The sequence below is a fragment of the Fulmarus glacialis genome, unplaced genomic scaffold, assembly GCF_000690835.1.
Source record: "Fulmarus glacialis isolate BGI_N327 unplaced genomic scaffold, ASM69083v1 scaffold4355, whole genome shotgun sequence".
NCBI lineage: Eukaryota > Metazoa > Chordata > Aves > Procellariiformes > Procellariidae > Fulmarus > Fulmarus glacialis.
Window position 1 is genome coordinate 6,597 of NW_009214760.1, and position 24,611 is coordinate 31,207.

Sequence of the window (24,611 nt, forward strand, 5' to 3'; positions counted from 1 at the left end):
CAGTTTTACTTAAATACTCAGCTTTATCAAACATTTGTTTCTACAAACCTGAATTTGGGCCAAATCTGAGGTGACAGTCTTATGAATAGCTACTTTGTCAGAACACTTGTAGAGTAAGGTGTGCTTGCTGGCAGCCAAGTCACTGGGGCATCCACATGGTCTTCATCATGAACAGAAACTTCAGCAACAATGTCACTCCTTTTAAAAGCAAACCCAGAAGATACTATTTTCATTGCACAGTTAATGCTAAATTACCTTAAAAAGTCAAAGGAATGGATTTAGACATTTGGGATTGTGTGTTTAATATTGAAATGTGTTGAGTAAAGAGAATATTTCTTTAACATCCTTCAGACTCTCTCTCCAGTTCACTTGGTAAAGCAGCTTTATCACAACCCCTCCTTCAGTCTTACATTCTTCCATAGGAGATTTCCTCTCTTGTCTGCTAGGAGCAGTCTCTGTGTTGTAGGTTGTCAACTACATGGTTTCTTCTCTGGATTGTGAGAGATTCAATTGTTTTATGTGCCTGTTCCAGTTGGATCTTTAAACCTTCATTATCTGCCTTTAGAATATTTCTTTCCTAAACAAAACAAAACAAGAGACTGGTATTTTATTTTGCATTTGTTTCAGGACTGTCTGGTTGTATGTTTAGGTTGACTGGCATAAAGATAAGTTGGTGTAGCTCTTATCAGTGGAACAGAACCAGTAACTTATTTGAACATTTCCATGGTCACTGGTCTATCCTTTGTGTATACTCTTAAAACTCTGCAGCAGCTGGTATCTGACAGTCATGTCCACAACCTGCGTTTATCTACCCTCCCCTGCCCCTCTCATAACAGCAGTAATCTAGGGGAAACAAGAACACAGTTCACACTTTACTGCTTTACTAATGCAGAAATTGATGTACAATAATCTAAGACATTAATTTATAACATCAGCTGCTGTTCAGTAGTTGAGGTCAGAATCTGCTGAGGGAGCAAGGACAAGTGTAAATCATGGGACTCGCGTGAATGGGACGTTTTAAAGAACCAGTTCTTACAAGTACATCCACACTTCACATCCTTGTCTATATTGAATGTACTGTTGACTGAAAGAGAAGAGGTCTGTACTGGAAGATTCTTGCTAATTGTCTTAATCTCTGTCTTAATAAACCAATCATCTTTCATAAAAGATGAGCTCACTTTATCAACAGCAAAGGATACTTTGAAAGTTATACTGATCATCAAAGATCAGGCTGTCGTCCTGTTGTTGGACTGTTTCCATGTTGGTCCGTCTCAGAATAGTGATAGCAATGAGTAAAATATGAAAATAAGTCCGCCTTTGTTCCTCATAATCATATCTGGATCTATCCATCAGTCGCATTGTTGATATTGTGATAGTCTCTTTAATCTGTCTAAAAAGGTGGTGTTTCTACAAACCTGAATTTGGGCCAATTCTGAGGTGACACAGTCTTATGAATAGCTACTTTGTCAGAACACTTGTGGAGTAAGGTGAGCCACAACTGGGCTGATGCAGGTGAAATCTAGCAAGAGGCATCATGTCTGTTCACACAGCAAAATTTCTTGGTGACTTAAAGTTATCAAAAAAAAGAAGGGATTCACCGTCAGTTGAACAAAAGCAGAGCTCCCCACCCTCCCCACCATGTATATTCTGTCACTTAGGGGAGCAGAGGCCACCAAAAGCAGGAGGGAATTCAGGCCTATGTTACTTCTTTTATGGAGTAACATCCTGTCCTAAGCGATTGGATTATGTTCACATTCTTGCCTGTCACTGTTAAGACTGACAAGGATCAGTGTAATCATAACAAAGGCTTCAAAATTGACTCCCTAAGCCCAATACTAGTACTAAAATTTATGCTTGAAGTGAAGCATTGCTGGAGTTAAAGTGGCTAAGAATTTATGATGCCCCTCATGGATCGTTCTGGCCATTAATGACACTGGAGTAAGGTGACACCTTCCCACTGAGCCACTCCCCCACACCCTCCAACCACTTTGCAGTACTGTTGTGTAAAACAGAATTTGTTTCATCACGTATGTACCTGCTCAAGTTCCTGGTATGAGGGTTTACAGCTGTGGTGCTCCTCCTTCATTTTCTGGCTGGAGTCCTTGTTTTCCCATTTAACATATGCCTTTTTGCGGCCTAGAATTGGGCTTGGACATGGGGATGGTGAAGCTGCCTGGAGGTAAGGATTTTCTGGCATCCTATGTTCTTTCTTCTCTGACTGCCTACGAGATACATCACCAGCCAACAGTACGGGATCAGTCTGTGTACCTTTATGAACCACAGCTGGTTTCAGTCTCACTGAGATTTTCTGAGCTGAGGAACCCATGAGCATAATCGTTCGGTCCTTGCTGTCTTCATTGTGTTCCACTACTTCTCCATTAGGAAATGTGAATGGTCCTTCTTCTTGTCCTGTAGAATATATATGGTAAATTGAGTCAAGATCTTATCCCAGGAAAGGAGAAACAGCAGGCACAGTAATTAAACATGATTTTAATAAATAAAACAACATTTATTCTTTATGGATTTTACATTCATTGCTCTCCAAAACTGGTGTCACTGGAAGTTTCTCAATGTCGTGTCTCTTAGAACAACTCTTTGCCCTGTCTCAGTAACATAAATATGGATCAGTAAGAGGAAAACAGGTGTACCATCAAGGTCAGCTAGGAAAAAACCTCTAGATGGCTAAGAGGTTTTTTGATCTTAGTGATTGGGCTGTAAGATTAAAACTGGGTGTTAGTTCAGCCTTATCACAACTTGCAGCTGTAAGATACAACTTATCCACTTTATAAGGTGAAATAACGACATTTTTAATTTTACACTGCTTTTGTATAGGTCATCCTCAAACACTTTTGCAGTTAAAAGCGAAAACTGAGGGAGGGTGGAAAAAAACCCACAATGTTAGAAGCAGTGGGCAAAAGATGAGATTAAAGGATTTAAAAAAGACGTGTTTCAGATAAAGTAATTTCTGTTGTTGGGAAGAAAACAAAATGAGACTGCGTGTTCAAACATATGAGGGGAAAGAACAAAGTCAGTCCAGTAGCTGCTGCAGGCTCTGGAGAATTAAATGAGGATATGAATGAACAGATGAGGCTTACACATTCAACCTAGACCTGAATTCTCATTCTTCAATGTGACAGAGTGTTGAGAGGTAACACATTCTAGCGCACTGGGTGGTGGTGGGGCAACTTCAAGCTCCCTGTAAGTATGACATCCCACGAGGTGGTTATTAAGCAGTGCTGCAGCCACTGCAGGTGCAATCATAGAGATGCACGTGGTCAGTTACCGAGAGAAATTGGCTGCATTGTGCTCCATGCAAGTGCTAATAAAAAGCCTAAGATGGAATCAAGCAGTATGAATCTTAAATACAACACAGAAGATTGATAGCAAAGTGGCAAGAAGTAGATCTGAAGAACATTAGATACAGCCAAAGAGCAGGAAAGAAGTTTAAAGAAAGTGAGTATGGAGAGAGTTGGAACAGCAAAATCAAAAGAAAAAAAAAAAAGTAGCCTGAGGTCTTATTCAATGACAAGACTTCCTCCTTTGGAGACCTACATGGTAATACACAATATGAAAAGTTTATACAGCTTGTTTGATATAAGGAGTAAAGAACAGAGAAGTGTACATTTTTCATTTCTGATTAAATGAAAGATGGAGTGACAAAGAAGAGTTTTGGATTCAGCTAATGAAGTGGAAAAAATAACACAATTAGCTCTTGGTTTTCCTAGCACAGAGATACATAAGTAAACTGACTTTATAAACTCCGCGTTTATCTGAGTGAAATCTGAGTGAGAATTTTGTAACAGTGCCGTAGTCGCTTAATGTGACAACAGTGGCAAAAACTGGAGTGTACCAAGACCTGCTTGTCACAAGGTGAGAGAGTTAAGGAAACCCGTCAGCTGTTCAGTTCATGGCATCTAGTTCTCATGAGAGTCTGGCAGAAGATTTACTCAGTTTTTGTGGAATTCATGCACCACACATTGTGTAGTGTGACAAGAGATCTCCCAGAAATGGAGTCCTTACTTAATCAGACTAGAACTGGAATGGTGTTATTTGGTACAGGCTCACTTACACCTGGTTCTAGTTTGTATGTTGATAAAACACTGCAGTTAACTAACAAAACCTGAAACGATGCTGTACAGCTCAGCTTTAAAAGAAAAAGGAGCAAAGGAAAGATTATCTAGATCTTTTGATCTTTTTAATGTGATCTTTTCTCACCATGGAATTGCTCTTTGACTCCTACTGGGCAGAGGCTTGAAGCAAGAGCAGATGTTGGGCTGCTGTCTGCAACTGAAGTTTTGGGTCTTCTCTTGCATTCTATGACAACGAGGTCTTTGCATTGCTTGTGACAGTTCATTCCGCAGTCTGTAAACAAAACAAAGTTTACATGATTCAGTGGCTCTGTTGTAGCACCTAAGATCACCTATCACACTGTGTTGCCTCCCCAGAAAGCAAGAAAGCTTCTTCGGTGTTCTCTATATGCATTCACTGTAAAAACATACATCTGGTAAACAGACCAACAACATCCCTTTGCTATATACACCTAAAACTCCTTTTCATTGTGAAAATACAAAATAGCAACATTCAGTTGCAGCAGCGTTCTGACTGTAGGAGTTGCAGAGAAAGCAGATACCTGTATGAGGAAGAAAACTCTGCAAAATACATATTGTGAATGTGTTACACAGTTTTCACAGAGTGTTGGTGTTTGCGCCCATTGGAATAGAAAGGTCTGTTACCAAACCCTCTGGATTCAGTGAAGATTTGCAAAGGGTTAGAGCTTCATCTTTGCATTTCTTCTGGACCATCTGTCTGTCATCCTGTTCTTGAATCAGCCTTCTCCTCCCTGAGAGGTCAGATTAAATAGGTCCATAGACATAGCAATGGATCTCAGGATGATCACATTTTTTTGTCATTCACCATCAATTACAGATTAAAATTAACAAAGGATAAAGTATTTTACCTTTGCATCTGTACCCTTGTTTAATGACTCCCCATAGCTGAAATTCAAACAAACAGAAAGAGTATGTATTAATATATTTCTCTGCACATTTGATACCTCCAGATATAAAAATCCACTAAAAGCTCCACTCATTTCTAAGATCTGAGCACCTGCAGAGTATCTTGTTTTTCTACCCTTTTAATGGTAAGGTCGAAATATGAACTGTATACCTCTTTAGCATAAGGTAAACACAGTATTTTATGTGTGTTCCTCAATCACAAACAAAATAGCTTGAGCTAGTCTCTAATGAATGTATCAGCAGATCTGACAGCCCCCAGAGAAGTTGTGGAGCTGGAGTAGATGGGAGAATTCTATCTCAGCACCCTTGTTTGATCCTAGCTAAACTGGGGATTGGTAGGACAGTCAGTTTTACTAAATCTTTCTATGCCATAGGCAGGGGGCATGTCATGTCTCCACTAGGATATGAGTTCTAACAGCCCCATGGAGTGGAAGGCTCTGGATTTGGAAGTCTTGCCTGAGACTGTGTTTGGTGACACAACTGAACACCACAAGGTAGGAGCTGTGTTTAAACAGATCATAGTACTGCCAAGAGGGGTGTAAAGGGTACCTTAAATAGCTACACAGGCCGAAGCCTGATATTCTATATAGCTTCACTGGTGTTTTATATAGATCCATTTCTGTATATGACACAGGGTGATTATGAGATTAAAAAAGGCATTATTCCAAACAACGTTAACATAATTTACTAAAAAGTAAGCTTACAAATCCAGCACAGTTGTCGCAGAAAGTAGGCCTTAAGTAAGTGGTCTCTTGGAAGTTGTGAGCAAAGCCAAGTCCTAATTTGGAATATATTGAGCTAGCCCTCATAAAGTAAGCTGTTATTTCATCCCTGCTAATCAGACCTTCCCTGAAAACAAAAAAGAAAAAAATGTATGTCTCACAAACAACTTTGTAAAAGCAGAAGGAGAATTAAACATATCTTTGTTCACAATTTATAATGGCAATAGTTTCATGGGCCAAAAACTACAGTGACCTTGTCAACTGTAATCTTGTCAGTAATCTTGTCAACTGCTCCCGAAGTCTACAGAAGCTTATCTACACATTTAAAATGCAGCCTGCAAGGATAAATGAAATATCTGCATATCTGATGCAACCTCAAAACTGCTTAATAGAAAACCTCTGAATAATCACTATTGTATTTTTCCATGCTTTAACATGTTAAGAAAAATGTTCTTAATTTGACCAAAATATACATTTACCAATTCTCTATTTTTGAGGGACAGGTTCATCTTAGGAAAGTTCTTTAGTAATAGACACTGAATATCATTCAAAAAAACCATTTCTTTTTCTATTATCTGTTCTTCCTCCTACATCAGCCTGGTTACCACTGCTGTAAGCTCATGAAGATGTCATTCACAACACACTTAGAATATGCTTTTGCCAGTTATGTTTTCACTTCTATTTGTGGGTGAAGAGGATGATTTTACCACCCTAAGGATAGAAATAAAATTTAAAAACAAAACCCCCCAGAAAACTCCCAAAACAGATGCTACAAAGTTGATAAGCAGAACTAGGTTAAAAGAGATTTGTATGTACTCACCAGTCCTTAGCCATTACACAAAATGAGAATGGAAAACTGGTAGCTATCTTTTCAAATTCTTCCTGGGAAATGTATCCATCCTGATCATGGTCATAATTTTTGAAGACAGACTGTGCAAGGTAATAGTAAAATGTTGATAATGAGGATGGGCTGAATTACCACTTTAGAAATTACCACTTTAGTCTCCAAAATATTTATGCATTTTCCTTTCCCACTTTCTCCCAGTATCTATTAAACAGTGCAACAGTCTTAACTGCTTTTTTTGCTTGAGACTAAAGAAGTGCTATGATTTCTTGATTTGTAGCAAAATGTAGGTAAGTCAACATAGGCTGGACTAAATGCTTCACTACACAATGACAGCTCTTTTTTAGTTTCACTTTAAGATCATTATGTCCAGGCCTACATACACAACTTGTACCAATGCTCTCAATTAGTGCTCTCAGTGATGACCTCTGTAGCCAAATCAGTGTAGCTGCATAGCTTATTTCATCAGGTCCATGTTATGTGAAAAGTAGTTATATGACAGAATTGTCATGTAGACACCTATTTCCACTTGTGGAATGACATTACTGTTTGTCTCCGGCCCTAGGACAACGAGAACACCTAGGCCAAATCTAGAAGTATATTCCAAAACAGCATGTATCAAAGGATACCTAGCAGTATCAGAAGTGTTTAGAAGGAAAAGAGGTGAAGCAGGGATGCAAACACAAATTGTTTACCTCTCTCCCCGTCAGTTTTGGAATCAATCAACTGAGCTTACTTGATGGTTTCCAGTAAAGCAGGCGACTCAAAAGAGAGAGAAAAAGCAATGGCTGCTAGTAACAAAGCCGTTGAGAGGCCCACTTTCAGACTCCACCAATAACAGGAGGTTGGAGTCCCTGGTAGAAATGGACTCCCTGGCTCCTTGGAAGAATGACTCTGGAAGTATACAAACCAGCATTCACATTCCCTGCTGGCTCCTTAGCCATTTAAGCAATTTCCTTCCATGCCTCATGGGCTGCCGCTGCTATTTACAGTTAGGCAGAAATATCTATTTGTGAGGACAGAAGTGCTTACAAACTCAGCACAGCTTTGAACGTGTCCAGTATTTTTTCCCTTCTTTGTATTTTCTCATACCTAGAGATTAAGCCTACGACCAATATGTAAGGTAAATGGGCCAACCATACTTACATCTACCATCCTCTGAACATGTTTGCTGATGGTTTTTGGATCAGGTTTTGGGGCTACTCCTGAGGCCCAGTCTGCAACTACTGGTGGTCTGGAAGGTGTCAAAGGCTAGAATAATTTGAATGGAACTTCATTAGTACCACATGGAAAGATTTTCAGTATTACACTTCTTTCATTTGTGACAATGGACTATGTGATACAGGACTGCATAAATGGCCTGTTGGACCCAACATCATACTTCTGATAATTACGTGGTACTTCAGAGGAAGCTCTTCCCTGAACTGTCCAAAACAGTGGTCGTTCCTTAAATTGTCGCAGTTCACTGACAGTCCTGTAAATTCACCATCTTTTCCGTATTTATAAAACAGGAACAAAACTGCAATATAACACTCATGGGTTTCATCATTTGAATCACGAAAGAATTCTTCACTTAAAGAATCAGTATCAATTGCCAAGATTGAGCCTGATGTCTCTGCACAAGTAACTTCATTTGTGTTTGTCCATATTATAAAACTTGATATGGTGTCAACTCTTCCATATATTCTTTAACAGATTTTGCTCAGTCTATAAAGCTAAAACATTTTCAATTTAGCATAAAATAAAATAAAATGAATGCAAGGGATAAAAGTTACATTACTCATAAAAAAAATCTTTTTGTTAAGAATCCGGAAAGGCCCTTACGGCAGCTCGGTGACTTCGTGGCTCTCGTGCGTATGAAAGCTCATAAATTTCATCTTCTGTGTAGTAAAGATCAAGGGACAGCTGAAAACAAACACAACATTAGTTTAATCCCAAAGTAGTCACTACTACTTGATATACTTGTCCCTGGCATGCATTAGTATTTTTTGGTGGATTCATTTTTAATTTAGGTTGCACCTAGAAAAAATGCACTTGAGCTGCACAGGTGTTTACAGTGATTTGAAATGGGTACATTTCTAAATTCCAGTCTGTTATTGCCATTATCTGGAAATCTGTAACATTACACAGCTACAGTCATTAGCACAGCAAGTTACTGTAGGCATAATTAGCAGTCAGTTAATAAGTAACCTGAAAAAAAACTGTTACTCCCATAATATTCAAGTGGTTTATCATGCAACTAAGTACAAAAGCACCATTCCAATGAAACTGTCTATCAACTCTAATTCTCAGAAAACTCTTGTTTAAACATGTCATATTTATCCAGTCCAGCTGTGACCGTGTTGAACTAAGAAGTATATAATGAGGATAAAAGATGGACTTGCATACATTTAGAGAGAACCTTTAGGTGTCAACAGCAGTTATATAAAGTGAGAAACATTACACCTGGATAAATAACGGAATTTGAAAAAATTATCAAATTTATACCTTTGCTTTTGCATGTGTCCTGAAAAATAGTACAGCAAATACTTTATTGACTGGAAACAAATTTCAAGGTAAGATTGAAGACTGGTAACATGACACTTTTTAAATATTTACATTAAAATATTCACACTAGACATGTGATTGAATAGAAAAGCCACATGTAAATGTATTACAAGCCTCAAACTATGGCAAGTCCAAAGAAAATATAAACTTGTTACAGAGAGTCAAGATCACGGCAGTCGTATGTATATAAACTAAGAAACCAAAATATGCTATTTTATCCAATGAATAACATTACTCAAATTGCAGATATGCAATAACTTTCTTGTGAACAATTGCAAGAATTGCTGTTGTAGTCATAATAGTGAATAATTTTAGATTCTTGGGAAAACCTTAAAGTAGTTTCTGACACTCAAAAAACAAAAATCTAAATGTTAAGATACTTCTATGAATTATTGACTTGTGTATGTAATTAATAATACCTCTTCAAACTGATTTGCCTGCTAATGGGAAAGCATATGACTAAAGGAAACAGGAGAAGGAGAAAGACTGTTGGAAAAATCAGAGAACAAATAGGAAAATTATGTGCCTTAGAATATTAGCAGATTAGAAGCTCCTGCTTTGAAATGAAGTATTTATTTTGATTTATGTCCTGCCATGTATAGCTACATGAAATTGTGGCCAAAGTTCTACATATTTGTAATAGCCATTTTTATAAAACATTATTAAAAAAAAAACAAAAAAAACCAGGACTTACAATAATTTGAGACAAAACATTTAAAACATTTAGCAGAAAGAAATTCACCACTTTACGTAGCTCTATTTCAGGCCCTGAACATGTGTGCTTAATTTCACACACGAGTGCTCCCAGCACATAAGCTCCTCAAGCACATAAGCATTTTTATCTATTAGCTTTTATCTACTAGCTTTTATCTATTTGCTGAAACAGGGCTTGTAACCAGGAAGTGGAAGCAGTCTATCGAGTTTTTCCAAGCTAAGGTACTTGTTAAGGCCAAAGAAAATTGAGAAACAAGAAAGGTAGATTTACTATTTTAATAAAAGGTAGTATTTTAACTTACTAGGAGAAGCTAAAACTATTATAGTGCCATACGTCCTAGGTAGTATCAATTTTGTTAGTAACGTGGCACTGACTAGATATGACTGGAAGAGTAGCACAACAAATATATTTGACTAACATTTATGTCAGACAGTTTTTTTAGGACCAGAAGAAACTTGGCTAGAAATGTGGTATGTTTAACCCTACACATCTCGAGGGACTGAACTTTTATGTGAAGGATTGTGTGTTCAACACAAGGAAGCTTTGTATGCAATCTTCTGCCTCCAAGGTGCATCTAAGGAATCTTTCTACCTTTCTCCCTATTTAGGCTTAATCAGCAGAGGATTCAGAGCACTTCCTTAGTGAAAGTATAGAGCGTATGCACACTACTCTAGTTAGGCAGAAGTAAACATTTCCTTTCCTTATAGAAATAACTGGAAGCATACTGCTGAACTGGCACCTCTACCCTCGCTGCCAGATAAATCAGTACCACTAACTTTTTCTCTTCTTCTATTATTGTACATTTCCTTAAGTAAAAAAAAAAAAAAACCTTACAATATTATGTATTTATAATTAATGGAATTCTCTACTTAGTTGTTTGAGAGGTATATGAAATTATTTTTAAAATGGAGGTATTTATCTCATCTAACAGACTTACTGTAAGCAAATGAACAAGGTCCATATTAGCCTCCAGGGGAAGTGGCATTTCCTGGAGTTGTATCAGCTCATTTATGTGGTTATACAGAGAGTATAGTTTGTATATGTTAATTTTTTTGTCCTCTAAGTAGTCTGGCATGCCCTCATAAAGTGATATCAAGTCTTTCAAGTGGACCCCAAGGATTGGGATCTTAAAGTTACTGCACTCATTATAGGCACGTCGGTAACTATCATAATTTCTGTAAGATGAAAGCAGTTCCGTCATTTCATTAAACACCTAAAAATAAAAAGAAAACAAAAAAATCGAAATTGGTTACTGTTTTTGTTCTGGTCATACAGCACAAGAATTTCCCATATTACTGTTAAGGGGTTTACTCACAATAACTCTTGAAACGGATTTTAAAACTTTAGGCTTCAAATGAAATCTAGGTATTCACCTCACCTAATTTAACTATCTATAATATGTTAATTATAGATAGTTAATCGATACCTAATCTATAATGCTGGTCTTCCTACACTCCCTATTTAGTCAATAAAAAGAAATAGGATCCTCTCAAATCAAGGGGATGTATATGCAGTTAATGCATAAGCACAGCACAAGCTCTCTTACCTTCATAAAAGCAACCATCTTCACCTTAAAATGTGGAATGCTCTTCTCTGGTTTCCAGGTCACCAGCTGGAATTGCTGGAATTGGAAAGTCCTGGCAGAGAAATCCTACGCTGTGCTATGGTCCCATCACAGCATGACCAGAACTCCTACTACAGCTCAAGGTGGCACATCTGTGCTTTTAAAAAAACTTTTTTTCCGTGGAAATGAAGAAGAAACAATGTATTGGACTTGTAAAGACCAAATGAATCTTAAGTCTAGCTGTATAAATATTTATCTTGTTTAAAACTATGCAGGTACAAAGCTGACTCTTAATATTATAAAATCAATGGACCAATGTTTTCTTGTGGAAATTCCTGTCTAACCCCTTGATTTTTAACCTTTACAAACTGTTTGTTATAGTTAAACTTTAAAGTATGTTCTCAAGTCACTAATTACCAGCCTTTATTTACCTGCTTTCTATTAGTGCTTGTATAGAATTTCTTGATGCAAAAAGTTATTCAAATGATGGACACATATGCAGTCCACTCCTCATGACAAAATTTGTAAAACAACATGCTTCTAAAATAAGCTTGCTAACCGGTTTTATAGATCCTGAGACCTGCAACCATTATCAGTGGGAGGTCATACTTCTGGTCTATATTCCAGGTATGCACTGTTCATTCAAGCTGATCATACTGTAATCAAAACAGGTTCATTAGATACCTATATGAAATCTTTCAGGCCCCAAACAAAATAAAATAATAAAGCATATTAGTCTGTTAAGAAGCCATTTGATTGCTAAAAAAATATGCTTTCCTTCACAGTTTTAGTAGCTGGAATCTCCGCAAAAAATATATCCATCTGTATTTGACAAGAATTTAACTGGAAATTACAACTGATTCTTAACATTCCACTGTATTACTATGTGTGTGTATTAGGGCCAAGTTTGTTCAAGTCTGAGCTAGATAAAACCTGAACAAAACCAGTCCTTTCAGTTTTAAACTCAAAGTGCAGAGGTCTGTGCTAGCATTTCATAGACTCAGGATGGTCAGTGTTGCTATGGATGACAATAGTTTTGTTCTCAAATGTTTTAGGACCCAGTTGTCTGCTTTTGTGTTTGAATGCTATTCTGTACTACTGCATATAAATAAAAATGCAGCTTGTCACATCTGAGTATTAAAAGAGAAACTTTAGAGAAGCTATACAAGTCTTGAAGAAAGGTGGGGCTGGAAGTGTAGGAGTAACTGGTGTCATAGAAATGACATGACAAAGAAAAACACTGCAAAACCAAAGGAAGTCTTCCTTTTTCTTTTTTTCTGTCTTTCTCTCCATCTTATCTAATGAAGTAAGGTTGTTTTTTGTGTGTGCAATGACAAAAAAGTTAAAAGTTATCTTACATGTAAAACTTAGAGGAGCAATACCAACCTTAATTACATCATGAGGAACACATGAGCTTGTTTCCTTGAGTCTGGAAATGGAACTGTGACAGAGACCTCCTATCACTGCCATTAATGTATTGAAATTCTGCAGCTGGTGGAGCTTCTGTGTTGACATACAAAAAATCAGTATTTATTTAAAGGTTCAAGTTGTTCAATATGCACACCCAAATTCTACATTTCTTCTATTGTCTTCCTCTAAAGTTTTACAAGTATTGTGCCACTACCCATTTGACTTCATTCATTTTGGTAATGAGTTGTAAGTTTACTTGGTGTAACATGTACTTTTTCTACTGTTATTAAATCAGATATTAATTCTGCAGATACAGTAAGTCTTCAAAGTACTTCCTCAATACTTCTCCCTCTTCCCACAGTCTACCACAATAGGCAGGAAACACTGCCTATTATCTTGGTTATGACTGCAGTTGAATTAGTATGCAGAGAATAACAATAGGACCATGGCTCTGCTTCTATCCAATAAGGCGTATCTGGTAGAAATGCTTCTACTTATAGCCAAAGGCATGAAAGTAGTTCATGCTTTGGAGAAGTAGGCAGTCACAGCTTGGAATCTCACCAGCTGATTCAAAAGCAAGTCTAGTTTTTCAGTGAAAACAATTTCTTCAGAATGGATATGAGAAAGTCATGGTGCCATTGAAGACACTGTAGTATCTGAATGCTTGGTATGAAACCACCGCATACACAAATACGCATGCTGTATGTATAAACCAGTGCCAACACTACCAGCTGACCCTACAGTAGTAGTGTGGGAAGAGCAACTAAAGGGTTGTATCAGAGAAAGACAAAATAAACAACACACATGTCAAAATTTAACTGACCTGAGCAACATGAATGAACTTGATGAACACTTCAGCCCGAAGCTGTGGTGTTGGTCTGCTGAGAACCATTAGCTGCACCCACTGAGAGATACCATTGCAAAGAGCAATTGATCTTTCCATTGTTGGATTGTCCTTCACACAACTATTCACAATGTAGTTCTGATAATCTGAGAACTTAAAAAAAAAAAGTGTAAATGAAAACTCATCTACAGTCTCATACACCTCATGATCTGTGTGCAAATACAGGTCTGCTTTTCAAATGAAATATACAAGATGTATTTTACACCTTAAATATCCATAATACTGAAATCTCTCCTTCTCTCAAAGCAGAAGGCTTGAACTAATTGAATTAAATGAAAGCATCTTTTCATCATAATTTGTATCACGTCATTTGCATCATGTATATCTCAGGAGCCTTGGCTCTTATAAACCCTAGGATGAGTAGAATTGGGGCTTTCCTGCCAGCCTCAGTGGCTCCATAAATTCATTGAATCTAGGTTTCTACAGAGAAGGTAAAACTGAATTTAAAGTGTAATCTAGTAACTCAGTGATAGTTTAAGGAAGTTTAAGGAAGTTAAGCGTTCAGTTTTTGTAGCTAGGGCACACTTCTGAATTAAGCTACACTAATACAAAAAGCAAGTTCAATGAGATTAATATAAAACTAAGATAAGACCATTAAGAATGAGGGCTACAGATTCCTTAATATTTTTAATACAGCTTGCGAGATTCTCTTGTTTAACCAAAGCAATCTAAAATTGTTCAGTAGACACCTGTTTATGACAAATAGATTTTTTTTAAGCCATTCTTCCCATTAAGATCGAAGAGAAGCAATCATTTGTTTTTGTTGATGCAATGTTTATCCATTCTCTTGATTTATCTATTAACAAGAATACACAAAAATTTGAATCATCAGAAAATGTGACACAGGATTTATACATCCATTCTTTACTATGACCACTAATACTAACATCTTATCAAAAACATTCATATCTATAATAGACACATATTCTTTTCTGAAGGCCACAGGAATATGCTGAATGGCATTGATCCTTAAGAAAAGGTCATAAATTGTCAGGCTGCTGTTTGTTCCTTGCTCTCCCTCTCTCACTTTCTCTCCACTTTCTAACTTTTCTCCATCCATTTAATAAGAACTATTAACACTTTAAAAAGTAGATATGACAGCAGACATGTCTGGATTTGTCCTCTTATTAAATTAAAAATGAAAGAAATATTAACAGTAATAAGTAAGGCTGTCTCTGAGATTACATAGTACTTACTTACAATTATTGTTTGAATTTTGAACCCCAGCCAGATTTGGCTGGATCTTGAAATTTAAGTAACTACTTTATACAGATAGATAATTTTTCAATTTCTGACTACATAATTATGGACTTCATAACAGTTTTAGTACAATTATGAATCAGTTTGATTAGTTTATATTTTGTTCTCAGCAGCTCTCTCCTTCAGAAAAGAATTTTTTTTTAAAATGCTGAACAAATTTATATCTAACATACTACTTAAAGTTTCGAAATAATTTTAGTGCAAGAATTTATTAACGAGGTCAGCTGTAACAAGATTGTTAGTGGCAGATGCGGTAAAAAAGTCCAGGTACTTAAATAATGCAAGAGTCTGGTACTGCCACGACTAACTTATGAGCCTCAACAGGAAAGCAGAATCCAGATTCTTACAAAAGTGTGTAGCCTCCCTGTATTTTATAACTATAAATTAAAATGGTTTCCAAACACCAGCATACCTGCAGCCATTACTCTGTGAACACCACTCCCTGCGTTTTTCTTTGCTGCAAGATACATGGTGTCTCATGGAAGATTTTGCTGTGTGTTGTATATGTTCAGGGGATCAAGTATTCCTTTCTGACTTTCAAATGACCGAACCTATGAGTAGTTATTCCAGTGACTGATAACACAGCAGGTCATTTGCAGCCTTTCTCCTAGTATATGCTGCCACGTTAGACTAACAAAAGGATTCTGTGGCTTAGCATATCATGAACACATTCTGCAGAGTTAATGAATATAGCTATTTATGAATTACACATTATTTTCTGATCTGAGGTTTCGGTAAACTCAATTTATACCAAAACATATGCAGGGACCCTGGTTATAAAATGTATACAAGTATGTAACTGTTGGAACTCTATGACACATCTGACACTGACTGCAATCATACTTGTTATGCTCATTAATCACTTTATGTCTGCACAGAGCTTGAAAATGTTACGAGTTATATAAGCTTTGCATATTATTACTGCCTACAGGCAGCAATCTGTGCATGACTTTGGTTCTATGGCTTTTTGAATTTAACACAAAACATGAAGAGTCATGTACTGTCAGCTCAAAACGAAGTACACTAACACACAACTGTGAAATCTTCCACAATCTATTGAGAGCCCCTTTCCTTGCAAGACTTCATCTTCAAATTGTAGTGTTTCAAAAAAAAACCCACTAAATAACCAAAACAAACAAAAAGCCCTAAAAAGCCCACTTGGCTTTCAGTGTTACCATCACACTGACTTTGCAACCATTTTAGATTTTGGTCTCTAATGTTCACTTTTCTCTTCCATGTGTGAACTGTATCAGGTTTGAACAGAAGTAAATGTAGCATACAAGGATGCAAGTGAAGCCAAAGTGCATAGGGAAGTTAGCACCTTATCAGCTACCAACATAGTTGAGAAAACAAATCAAATGAAAGAAAATACAAATGAGAGAAATCCTTAAGAATTTTTTGTGTACTTGAAAGCTTGTCTAATGAAATATTTTAACCCCCCCTTATGTTAAAAAATGCATTTTCTCAAGTGCTTTCTTATCCCTAGTCTTCATTTTGTTATGCACAATCAAAAATGGCAAGCAGAGTCCAGTGGACATCTTCTATACAGACAGTCACATTAGTCACTGCACAAGAATGCTGAACTGTTTCCTACAGCCACAGGAGGTTAGTATTCTAGGAGAATATTCCAAGTTTCCTTCATCCCATTTCAGCCTGATTACTGATTTGAGTCAAAAGAGGCTGCTTGCTTCTGTGCCCAATGCCACCACTTGTTCTAACAAAAAGAGATTATTTGGAAGAAGATCAAATGGTTTACTCCTCTTTGTTCCAACTGACCTTGCCCCAACTCTGTTCCACAGTTGCTTAAAAGGTTCACTCTCCCTCTTTCAAATGACTGCAGCAAAAGGATATGTACTCCGAATAAGTAACACTAGCCACCTTCAACACTAGTAAAACAAAAAGAGTCTGGACACTGACGCAATTTGTCCAACAGCTTGCATTGCAGGGTTAATGTTGTAATACTACCCCTCTCCCATCTTTTCTATGTCCTTCCCATCTTTGTTTAAAGCAAATAAATGAATAAAAAAAAAAAAATCACTTACTGATATTCTTCTGAAAGACTTAAATTCAAGATAGGTAAGGTGGTCTGACAGCTCCTCTGGTTCAAGGTGATCAAAAAGAAGTGAGACTTTCCGTTTCTTACTGGTGTTTGCCTTTACACGCTGTGTCAGCTTTCTAGACCAATCCCTAGAATTTCTTTTAGACAAATTTTAAAACAGAATTACCCTGGGTTATTTTCTGAAGAGCAAACTTTTTTTCTCTCCCTAATACAAAAGTAACATTGTTTTCATGCCTTGCTGCAATAAAAAGTGAATTATTTGCATTTCTGAACAGCAAGCTCCTTTCATGCATTAGAGATTATGTGACAGAACATTATTGTTAGTCTTTAAGCATTATATTGATATAGCACGTAAGTACAATACAACTATATTACTAAACAGCATGAGATTATATATTGCACTTCCAGAATTGCTGTCCATAACTTTGTCTTCATTGAACACATCCAGTGCTCCTCCATTTAATAATTCTTCCAGATTTCCTTGACCAGCCTCCAAGTATGAACTGTCCCCCTATGCTATTCGCCCATGGAGTAATGAAATTCAATTGGATTCGAAAAACTAAACATCCTCTTTCATAACCAGATATAAAATGTATGCCAAATTCTGCTCTGCTTTTCCCCGTGCATTTCCAACCAAAGTATGACTTGACACTGTTACACAGTTCCACAGAACTATCTTACTCTCATATAACAAGCAAGGTTCTCTTTCTTGAAAGAGCTACGTGACGTATAGCTGTAGGATTTATTCTTGACAGGACAAGTAATTTTATAACTAAAATCACATAAAATAGCATCAAGAGTTTGACAATGTCATAAACTATATCTTCTCACTTACCTTTGGTGTTAAAAATGTAAACACACTTTTTTTACCTCATCTGTTACCCAATCAAAATGTATTCTCCTTCCTCATTGACTTCAAGTGATCTTTCAAAATCATTAGGCCTCTAAAAATTTTCTAAGTTCCCTGGATAGAGTAAAATTCACCTAGCATAGAGAATCAGCACAAAGTCTACACAGCAATTAAATTCGACCTAAGCCATTCTTGAAAGGCATTCTGTTCCTCCATGTAATATATATTTCATCTATAATGATGTATAAACTCTTCTAAGGATAGGTAACATATGACTTATTAAAATTAACCCACTATAGGACCATTATCCTGCTATACTGGAGAGACATTATATTTGAATAAAGGAAATTCAGAGCAGAAGTTTTCCGAGCATATTGAAACTTTGGCACTCACATTTGAGTTGTGTCAATTAGATGACAGTGTAACTCCTCACCATTAGCTTTAACCAGTTCTTGAAATTCCTCCATAGTTGTGGATAGTTTAGAGTCCATTTTGAACATAACCCAGAACTCTGTAATCCAATACCTATTGCATATTGAAAATACAGAAACACAAAAATAAAGATTTTGCTCTAACATCAGTAAGGCTGAAATTTAGACTATATTGTAGTTGATTTCTTCTTGACCAACTTCAGGGGACAAATCTTGCTTTTAGATGCTTTTGCTAGGCTATCTTGATTTTATCAAAAATCAAAATTTCAAGATTAAAAATTAATTAGAAACTGCCTGGCTTAATGCTGTATAGAACTATATTGCATATATGTTTGCAATAAATTAAATATTAAAGTTTCTAGTTTCACATTAAATCTAGATAATATGCATGTCAATTTTTTCTTCATTAACTTCTAGATAATTTTATATATTCCTTTAAAACTTGAAATTATTTGGTCTGGACATCAAAAAAAATGCACTATACTAATCAGAATTTTATCTATTAACTGAAAAAGAATTTACTAATTAAATATATTCAATAGTTTACAGGTGATTCAGTCTCACAAGCACAAAACATTTTCAGAGAACTAGACTCTTTTGTTGGGCATTCAAATTGTTTCAGTCATATATTTTATATTTCAATTCCTGTATGTGACTTGTCACCCATTGTGGTGGGTTGACCCTGGCCAGCAACTAAGTACCCACCCAGGTCTCTCGCTCACTCCTCCCCTCCCCGCAGCAGAATGGGGGACAGAATAGGAAGGGCAAAAATGAGAAAAATGTGTGGGTCAAGATAAAGACAGTTTAATAACTGAATGAAAGAAAAAAGCCAACCAAACAAACAAAAAAGTGATGCAAAGGCTATCACTCACCACCTCCCACAAGATGGCCAGCCAGTATCCGAGCAACAGCTACTTCGGAATGACTACCCCCTAAGTTTTTATTGCTGAGCATGATGCTGTATGGCATGGAACGTCCCTTTGGTCAATTCAGGTCAGCTGTCCCAGCTGTGTCCCCTCCCAACCTCCTGCTCAGCCCCAGCCTACTTTCTGGAGGGCAGAGTGAGAAACAGAAAGTCTTGACGCTGTGCAATCACTGTTCAGCAATAGCTAAAACGTTGGTATGTTTTAGTCACAAATGCAAAGCACAGCATCATTCGGGCTGCTATGAAAAAAGTTAACTCCACCCCAGCCAGACCCAGTACACCCATGTATGTAAAAATCTATGCTTGTTTGAAAAATGGAAATGCATATTCTTATGGATGCATGTATGTATGAATTTGCCTCAAGCAAAAAGTTTCCAGATCACATACAATATCAAAGCATTCTGCCCTAACCAATAATCTGCTTTGAAATAATAAAATCATCATCATTTAAAACAAAATTTACTTTCCTGTTACTACTTATTTCCCATTTTGTGTAAAAAAGAAATATCATATGCTAATCTATTATCAGAGTTGCATCTTTTTTTCCTCTCTTCTGTTTTCTCTAAATTAAGATATCAAACTTTATTATACTTAATTAAAAAAAAAAAAGTGATGCAGGATCATTGCAAGTGACTAAGTAGAATTACTAAGGAGAATTACCTACCGAATACAATAGAGTTTTGCTTAATATAAAAATAGTTGCAATATCCCACTTCATTTTTTAATAGACCTATATAATAATGTTAGACACAATGCTACCAATTCCTGAGCACTGTCAATTTTCACTGACGTTTAAGACACAGATTCATACAGACTCAGTTCAAAACTGTAACCCAATAATTCACGCACTGACTTCAATGGATCTGCACAAAACCGCTTGGGCCTTTTTGTGTAAAGCTGCTAAAGTGAACCTTGAAAAGCTAAAGCGGTATAGCTGTTTCTCTTTTTAATGTCAGCTTAAGATATGCAAAAGCATTCTTACGTATGGCACATTAGCTGCAGACTAATAGCTACCAAGCTAGAACATTCTTACCTCACAAAATAACATATCTTTACACACAGCATGGAAGATTTATTTTCTAAAGCATTAAGATATGTAGAAAACTGTTAAGGAAAAACCACATCCATTCACATATGAGATTAAATGTAACATGCTTGATACTTCCCTATCTGTAAGCAATAGGAATCATTCTGCTGATGGCATATAATATCAGATTAGGGTTTTACACAAGTGTATACGAAGTATATCCCAAGATAGTTAGCAAAAGTTTATGTAAATATGACTACTATGACTAATACTGGTATAGCCGCACAAGTACTGAGTAGTGTCAAGTGGTAAAATGATTTTGCTTTCTACATGTGTTTCTTTGCAACATGCCTCACAATTTCTAATAAAACTCATGCACTCGCACATCTCACTAAAATGTGCAACAGCAATACCAACTTTATCAATTAGTGTTTTTATGAAGAAATCCTTTTCAGTTAATTATGATTCACTGGAGCTTTTCCAAAAAGATGCTATTTTCTTATAAACACAACCAGTTGTATACAATGGTAGATAAAAATGTGAAATGTCTTTCCTTGCTAACCTCACCTTTCTAACTATGCAATAGTTTTCATTTCACTTGCTTGACAACTGGAAAGAAACAGCCATATTTTTAGTCTGGTAGCTCTATAAAACATGTTTTGATATTGTAGCCAATGTCTTTTGAAAGCATTGAAAATCCATTTGGAAAATGTATTATGCATATCTTGATTCTTCTGCTGTAGATTACACAGTTCTACAAAACAAAATTTAATGAAAATACCTTATGGATCCTCCCACAATCTGATTGAAATTAACTGCAGCCTAAACGTACCGCAACTGAGGGGACATACCATCCACAATTTAAGCACCCATATTAAGTGCTTAAACTAGGCTGACTATAGAGCTAGTGAGGTCTGAATAAGTTCCCAAATATTTTGAAGGGCCCCGAACTGAATGTCTGAAATTAGATGGCTTACAAATCATCCATAACCATCTAAAATCACTCATGTAATTTAGGGGACGGAAAATGGTGAAACTGGGACATTTGCAAGGTTTTTCAAAATACAAGAGCCCAGACTATCTGATCCGTTCAAAGCAGTCTTTACCTTTCAATGTCTTTACAGGGAGCTATACACAGAGTCAACAACCAGGCTTGCAAAATATGCAAGTCTGATAAAAGTTTGAATCACTTCTCTGTAGAAAACGTTATTACTTCTCAGAAACATGCAAGCAATTACTTTCTTCCATTTTCAAAAAGCACATGAGCCTAAGTAAATGCAACACTACACCACAGTTGTAGCTTGGCACACTTGATCTAACACTTGTGGTTAGAGAAGCAGCAGGACAGTCAGACTCTAATACTACAGTAATAAAGCTCTGTTATAAATGATGCTGCTTTTAAAAGCCAGTAAGATACAGAGTTTGGGGGAAGAAAGGATTATCTAAATTAAATTGTACCAAAATTGGCTGGAGATGCTGGAGATTCTTAGCACGTTAAGTCTGCTTCCTGTACTGTGCTCACCTAATTAGGAGTAAACATTCTGTAAAGCTAAGAAGTCAGGTAATATATTCCACATTTAAACATTCCTAAAAAAGACTAGTATTGTCAGTATGATCTAATAGCTTCATTGTGAAAAATCTAATGAGCCAGAAACACACATGTATGAGTCCAGGCAGTCACCTCAAAATGGGAACAAATAGGAAGGAAAAGCTTATGATTTATTTCAGTGCACTGTAATTTTGAGTGTGTGAGTGAGAAATAATATTTGTTGAAAATTTTCATCTCCAGGTGATACAATCAGAATATTTTCAAAAATTATACTTTTGTTCTTTGCTCTTCTACTTGTATGGAGCACAGAAAGAGAGAGGGAGAGAGATCTGAAACTTAGGCCCAGGTTCACAATACCTAACTGAGGTGCCTTCATTAATCTAACACCTGCTAGATATTCCCTCCACAGCCAATGGAGGATGATTTATCCTACTTAAAATCTGAAGTGGAGTTTCATCTTTTTCTCTGTGGATGATAAGCTAAACCAAACAGACAAACAAAAAACCCCAACCCTAAACCAAACAAAAACACACTATACAACCAAAAACTGTAAAGAACAAGTACAGTGTTTAATTAGAGGAACAGTAATACACCCATAGATTAAATATCCTCTACTTACCCATTTCAAAGTTGTCAAGTTATCTAACATTACCTTAACAGCGGGTGAATATTATAAAGGATATAGATCAATGAGTTTCTGGAGCATGTCTGCAGAGGAGATGATAAATTGATGCATGGCCAGAATTATCTTTAGCAGCTGGTTGTTTTGATATGCATTTCCTTCTAAATCTGAAAAAAAGGAGGAGTATTCATATTGAAATCTTGGTATACCTTAGTAAACAACTTACAAGAGGCTTTTTCAGAATACTAATTCTAATCAGGCCCATTCACCTACGCTATTTCATAGATAGCAGTAACTTACTAACTTAGGAAGTGCATCATTTTTCTGATGAGAGCTATATAACAACAACTATATTTCACGACGACGATCTGGAAGACCCTTATCGAAAAAAAAAAAAAAAAAAAAGAGGCAAGCAAAAAAGCAGCTGTGTCTCAAAAGCACTCAAAATATCCAGATAATTATACCTAATGATCTCAGCCCAGCAATGCACTTAAATGCTTAGCTTTAGGCAAATGAGTATAACCTTTGAAACAAATTAATGAATTGCAGAGCAAAAGAATTCAGTTACTGATCCATACCAGTCAGTCAGTGGCATGACTGAACTTATCAAACAGAATGGCAATATTCTTAAGTGTTTGTGAGGCTTTTTGTACAGCTGACATACATAACGCTAAAGTATACGCACAGGTTAGGATCTATACCTAGATGCACATGGAACGAGATATAACATATGCAGAAGCCCAGGGGTTAACCTATGCATACTCCTGGTGGTGGACATAAATGTCCTAACACATTTCCTTGAACTATGCGTTATAAGGATTTCACTTTAAGAAGGTTTTTAGACTACATCTATCTTCTGGGTCTTACGGGTTTTTCCCTGTATTCAGAAAAGACCAAGGACATAAAATGTAGCAGAATGTTTAAAAGAGTTTCCATTTCTGTAACAAACACAGTAAAAAATGTAAATATTAACAGACGATGTTTTTCTACAGCCTGCCATGAGGGAATCTAAGCAGCTTGAATTGGAATTAGACACCCTTTCAAACACAAAATAAAATTTACCTTTTTGAATAATTTTAAATACATTGTCCTCAATGAGGATAAATGTCATTACCACTTAAAATAGCAATAACAGGAACGATACACAGAAGCAATACATAATAAGGCAAAATGAAAGAGGTAGATGAAACAGTAGATTTGCAGCATATGAAATGGCATCTATTACTAGAGGGGAAAAAAAAAAACATTTTTAAATTGCACAACACCAAAAAGGAACATTAAACTCAGCCCACTTGCAAAACAATATAATCCATGCTAGTTATTGAGCAAGAGTTTCCATGCCCTTCTACAGGAAGGTACCAAATGTGAAGACAGAACCTCAGAGCCCAGGCCTTTCCTTTTAAACAATACATTGGATCTTTAGTAGAACTAATAAAGCCTGATTTCCTCTAGATCTGTCTCCTCTGTTCTTCACTCCATAATAGTCCGATTCATGCCCTTTATCACTATACTCTCCCCTGAAAGTCTTCCTTCTCTTCCCCACAACAATGCCATAACTCCTCACTCATGTTTAAAGCTATCAGCTACACAAAAGCCATACATGCTGTGGTTGAATCCAGGCTGACTGGCCAGACAGCAAATCAAATCAAACTGATGCTGGGCTCACACAGCTGCCCCTACACCAATGTGGGCACCAATCTGGATGTCTCTCTTTTACACAAGCAATTCTTTGAAATTTTTATCTTTCCATCAAATTTAAGCTGGCAGACAGGCTGACTCTATTTCATGCAGAGTAGATGTAGTTCATTAGGAAAGTGACTCAGAATGGCCTAAATCTGTAGTTTACAAGTGAAGTTATTGTTTTAGCTGACTGTTTGAAGCCCTGAAAGCAGAGGACGTGCTGGGTATCATATACCTGGTGTCGGTAACTTCATTCTTCTAGCAAAAGCATGCTCACTTTGGAGGAAACTCAATACAATAAACAGTCTTGAAATACTTACTACAGCCAGCCTCTCTGGCAAGACAAGCAGAAAAATCCTGATCAGTAAATTCTGGCAGAACCTATGTGAACATGCAGCAACCCACTCAGCACTATCAAGCCGAGAATGAGAACTTTATGCATCAGGTGATCTTCAACACTGAACATGAGAAACCATTTTCTGAACTT

At 36.6% G+C, this 24,611-nt stretch overlaps 1 protein-coding gene across 1 annotated transcript in view; it reads right to left on the reverse strand.

The window, feature by feature from the left end:
• Window positions 1-270: 270 nt before the first annotated feature.
• The window catches only part of RASGRP1 (RAS guanyl releasing protein 1 (calcium and DAG-regulated)), a gene marked incomplete at its 5' end in the record, with an annotated part of 38,993 nt that continues 14,652 nt past the window's right edge, over window positions 271-24,611 (reverse strand). Inside the window, 15 exons of the mRNA XM_009578674.1 lie at window positions 271-577; window positions 2,036-2,409; window positions 4,216-4,362; window positions 4,958-4,994; window positions 5,720-5,864; window positions 6,558-6,667; window positions 7,728-7,832; window positions 8,406-8,486; window positions 10,781-11,056; window positions 12,794-12,910; window positions 13,641-13,814; window positions 17,024-17,177; window positions 18,284-18,415; window positions 20,280-20,342; window positions 22,506-22,611. Coding sequence (XP_009576969.1) covers window positions 443-577; window positions 2,036-2,409; window positions 4,216-4,362; window positions 4,958-4,994; window positions 5,720-5,864; window positions 6,558-6,667; window positions 7,728-7,832; window positions 8,406-8,486; window positions 10,781-11,056; window positions 12,794-12,910; window positions 13,641-13,814; window positions 17,024-17,177; window positions 18,284-18,415; window positions 20,280-20,342; window positions 22,506-22,611 — 2,156 coding nt within the window. The remainder of the gene's footprint in view (window positions 578-2,035; window positions 2,410-4,215; window positions 4,363-4,957; window positions 4,995-5,719; window positions 5,865-6,557; window positions 6,668-7,727; window positions 7,833-8,405; window positions 8,487-10,780; window positions 11,057-12,793; window positions 12,911-13,640; window positions 13,815-17,023; window positions 17,178-18,283; window positions 18,416-20,279; window positions 20,343-22,505; window positions 22,612-24,611) is intronic.